This window comes from Myotis davidii, unplaced genomic scaffold, assembly GCF_000327345.1.
Source record: "Myotis davidii unplaced genomic scaffold, ASM32734v1 scaffold609, whole genome shotgun sequence".
Taxonomy (NCBI): domain Eukaryota; kingdom Metazoa; phylum Chordata; class Mammalia; order Chiroptera; family Vespertilionidae; genus Myotis; species Myotis davidii.
The window spans coordinates 1,137,570-1,140,520 of NW_006300164.1; the positions used below are offsets into that span (position 1 = coordinate 1,137,570).

The 2,951-nt window shown below is 66.0% G+C and overlaps 1 protein-coding gene across 1 annotated transcript in view; it reads left to right on the forward strand.

The window, feature by feature from the left end:
• Positions 1–1,552: 1,552 nt before the first annotated feature.
• The window catches only part of ARRDC1 (arrestin domain containing 1), a 15,639-nt gene continuing 14,240 nt past the window's right edge, over positions 1,553–2,951 (forward strand). Inside the window, exons 1-5 of the mRNA XM_015572353.1 lie at positions 1,553–1,748; positions 2,147–2,197; positions 2,291–2,445; positions 2,533–2,715; positions 2,788–2,946. Coding sequence (XP_015427839.1) covers positions 1,568–1,748; positions 2,147–2,197; positions 2,291–2,445; positions 2,533–2,715; positions 2,788–2,946 — 729 coding nt within the window. The 5' untranslated portion in view covers positions 1,553–1,567. The remainder of the gene's footprint in view (positions 1,749–2,146; positions 2,198–2,290; positions 2,446–2,532; positions 2,716–2,787; positions 2,947–2,951) is intronic.

The following is a 2,951-nucleotide window of genomic DNA, read 5'->3' on the forward strand; positions in this document are numbered from 1 at the left end:
TGAGATTCTGAGAGCTGCTGGGTCCCTGGTCCGTGCCATCTTGCCTGGCACCTCTCCAGGCCCCTATCAGCCTACATCTGGTTACTCCAAGGTGTCTGTTTCCCACCTCAACACAGTTGCCAACTGAAGGTTACAACCGTGAGTGGATGCCTGTGCCTCTCATCTGCTGCTATGTAAACCCCTAAGTAACAAGTCACCCCTGAGCTAAGTGGTGTTAGCTACCGTCGTGGGTCGGGATTTGGACAGAGGTGGGCAGATCGATCCTTCAGCTCCGTGCACCATCCACTGGGGTCACTTAGCAGTGCCCGGTGGGCACCGGGGCCATCTGGGGACCACTGCATCCCTCGGGCATACTCTGTTGACCCCAGCATCCCCATGGCAGCGGGACCAAGTGGGGCCGTGCCCTGTCCATGGAGGGTTCAAGCTGGGCGGCTTTTCCCTGGGTCCGCCACCCTGTCCTCTGCCTGCTCATGCCTGCCTGGCCGCTCCTGTGAGGGTCGGCAGGAGCCCTGCTGCCCCAGATTTCAGGGTGGGGTCACTTCCAGGCCTGGACCCAGGAGGGCTCGGCTGACGGAGCGGGGATTAGAAAGCAGGCTGAGGTCCCAGAGGGGAGACGGGACGGCACAGAGGCCGAAGGCTGGTCGCTGGCAGTGCCGATGGGCGGGGCGGGGGGGAGAGCCAGGGTCCCGAAGGAGCTGTGTGCTGAGGGTGACCAATAGGAAGTCTGTCAGCAGGCGGGCCAGCCTGGGGATACGTGGACATGGCTGGCCTGGCTGACCCCTGGCCCGGGCCCCGGGCACACCGGGCAGGCTCTGTCAGTCAGGTGTCAGACTCTGCGTCACCTTCCCCTCACCTGACATGGAGCCAGGGAAGGGAGAGGGACTGCGCGGAGATGCCGGGGTCTTTGATCTTGACTCAGCCCTGCGTGAGAGGAGGGTGGGGCTGCAGGGCCACCTGCCGGTCAGCTTCTGCCCCTCTCGGGCTCAGAGCACAGGTGCTGGGCTGAGACGTCCGAGGTCCTCACCACGGAACAGTGGCTGCCACGGGTTCCTGGTCCGGGTGCTTCCGCTGGGGAGTAGGGGAGGGGACCGGCCGCTGTGGATGCAGAAAGTCAGTCTGCTGGGCAGCGCTGGCCCAGGAAGTCAGGGCCGCCCCGCCCGCCATTGTGTGCCTTTCTGCCCAGGCGGGTCTGACCACATTCCTGCAGTGTGAGGCCAGCCGCCGGGTGCTTCCCTGTCTAACTGACTCGCCTGTGAGAGCATGAAGGCCGGGTCAGCGGTCACCAGCCCCACGGGCCTCTGTTCCGCATTCATGCCCCACGCATCCCCTCTGGGAGCTGGGTGTCCACAGGCTGGTGGGCCCAGCATGTCCTCTGGGTGACCCTGGGGGCAGCAGCACAGGTGTCCCTTGTGCATCACCACCCTGGCGCCCTGTGAGCACCCCCAGCTGGGGCAGGGGCAGGGGCAGGAGCAGGGGCAGGAGCTGTCTTCTAAAAGGCAGCAAACCTTTGCTGGCTTCTCAGGCCCCAACTCAGGGGGTGGGGGGGCGCGCTGCCAGCCCCGCTTGAATGCCTGTGCTGGGGGCGGGGAGGGGCCAGGCCGGCGGCGGCTGGGCTCACCCCGTCCCCCTTCTTGCAGCGATTCGGGTGAGCTGCACAGGCTCCTGCAGGGTCTCCACCAAGGCCAACGACACAGCGTGGGTGACGGAGGAGGACTACGTCAACAGTGCTCTGTCGCTGGCTGACAAAGGTGCGCCCGCCTGTCCACCCCCCTTTCCGTCTGCCTCTGGGAACCCCGTACAGGCCCACTTCCCGCAGGGCTGTGCACCCTGACGGGTCTCCCTCCCTGGCGGGCTCTGGGCCTCGCTGTTTAGGGCTGGGCTGCTGATGGGGCAGCTTCTCCTGGATGTGGGAGGCTCCAGCCTCCGGGACAGCTCTGAGCCCCTGTAGTTTAAGCCAAGCTCTCGGCCCCATCCTCTGCCCAGGCCTTGGCCCTGTGCTGCTGGGTGCAGGGCACGGGGGCCGGGCACCCCAGCAGCCAGAGCAGTGCAAGCTGCTTGGCTGTGGCGCCTGCTTCTCTCCTGGGCCCTGTGGTGTCACCTGGGGCTCTGGAGGGCCCGGCCCCACACCTCCCTGCTGTCTCCGCAGGGAGCCTGCCTACTGGAGAGCACAGCTTCCCCTTCCAGTTCCTGCTTCCTGGTGAGCGCCCCGCCTGGCCAGGCCTGGTGGTGACAGTGGGTGGGGAGAGGAGAGGGGGGGCCAGTTGGGTGCCAGTCTGTGCTCTCTCTCCAGCCACGGCACCCACGTCTTTCGAGGGCCCCTTTGGGAAGATCGTGTACCAGGTGCGGGCCACCATCGACACGCCGCGTTTTTCCAAGGATCACCAGTGCAGCTGTGTGTTCTACATCCTGAGCCCCCTGAACCTGAACAGCATCCCGGACATCGAGGTGAGGGTGGGCTGGTGGCACCCTGGGTCCACGGGGATCCCGCCTGCCCACGCCACCAACGCTCTCCCCCCTCTCTCTCCCCCCAAGCAACCCAATGTGGCCTCCACCACCAAGAAGTTCTCCTACAAGCTGGTGAAGACGGGCAGCGTGGTGCTCACCGCCAGCACGGACCTCCGCGGCTATGTGGTGGGGCAGGTGCTGCGGCTGCAGGCCGACATCGATAACCAGTCCGGCAAGGACACCGGCCCGGTGGTGGCCAGTCTGCTGCAGGTCAGGGTCCCCATGGGAGGGTGGAGGGTTGGTCACTGGCCTGCCCCGGCTCACAGGCCGGCCCTTCCCTAGAAAGTGTCCTATAAGGCCAAGCGCTGGATCTATGACGTGCGGGCCATCGCAGATGTGGAGGGTGCCGGAGTCAAGGCCTGGAGGCGGACGCAGTGGCAGGAGCAGATCCTGGTGCCCGCCCTGCCCCAGTCGGCCCTGCCGGGCTGCAGCCTCATCCACGTAGA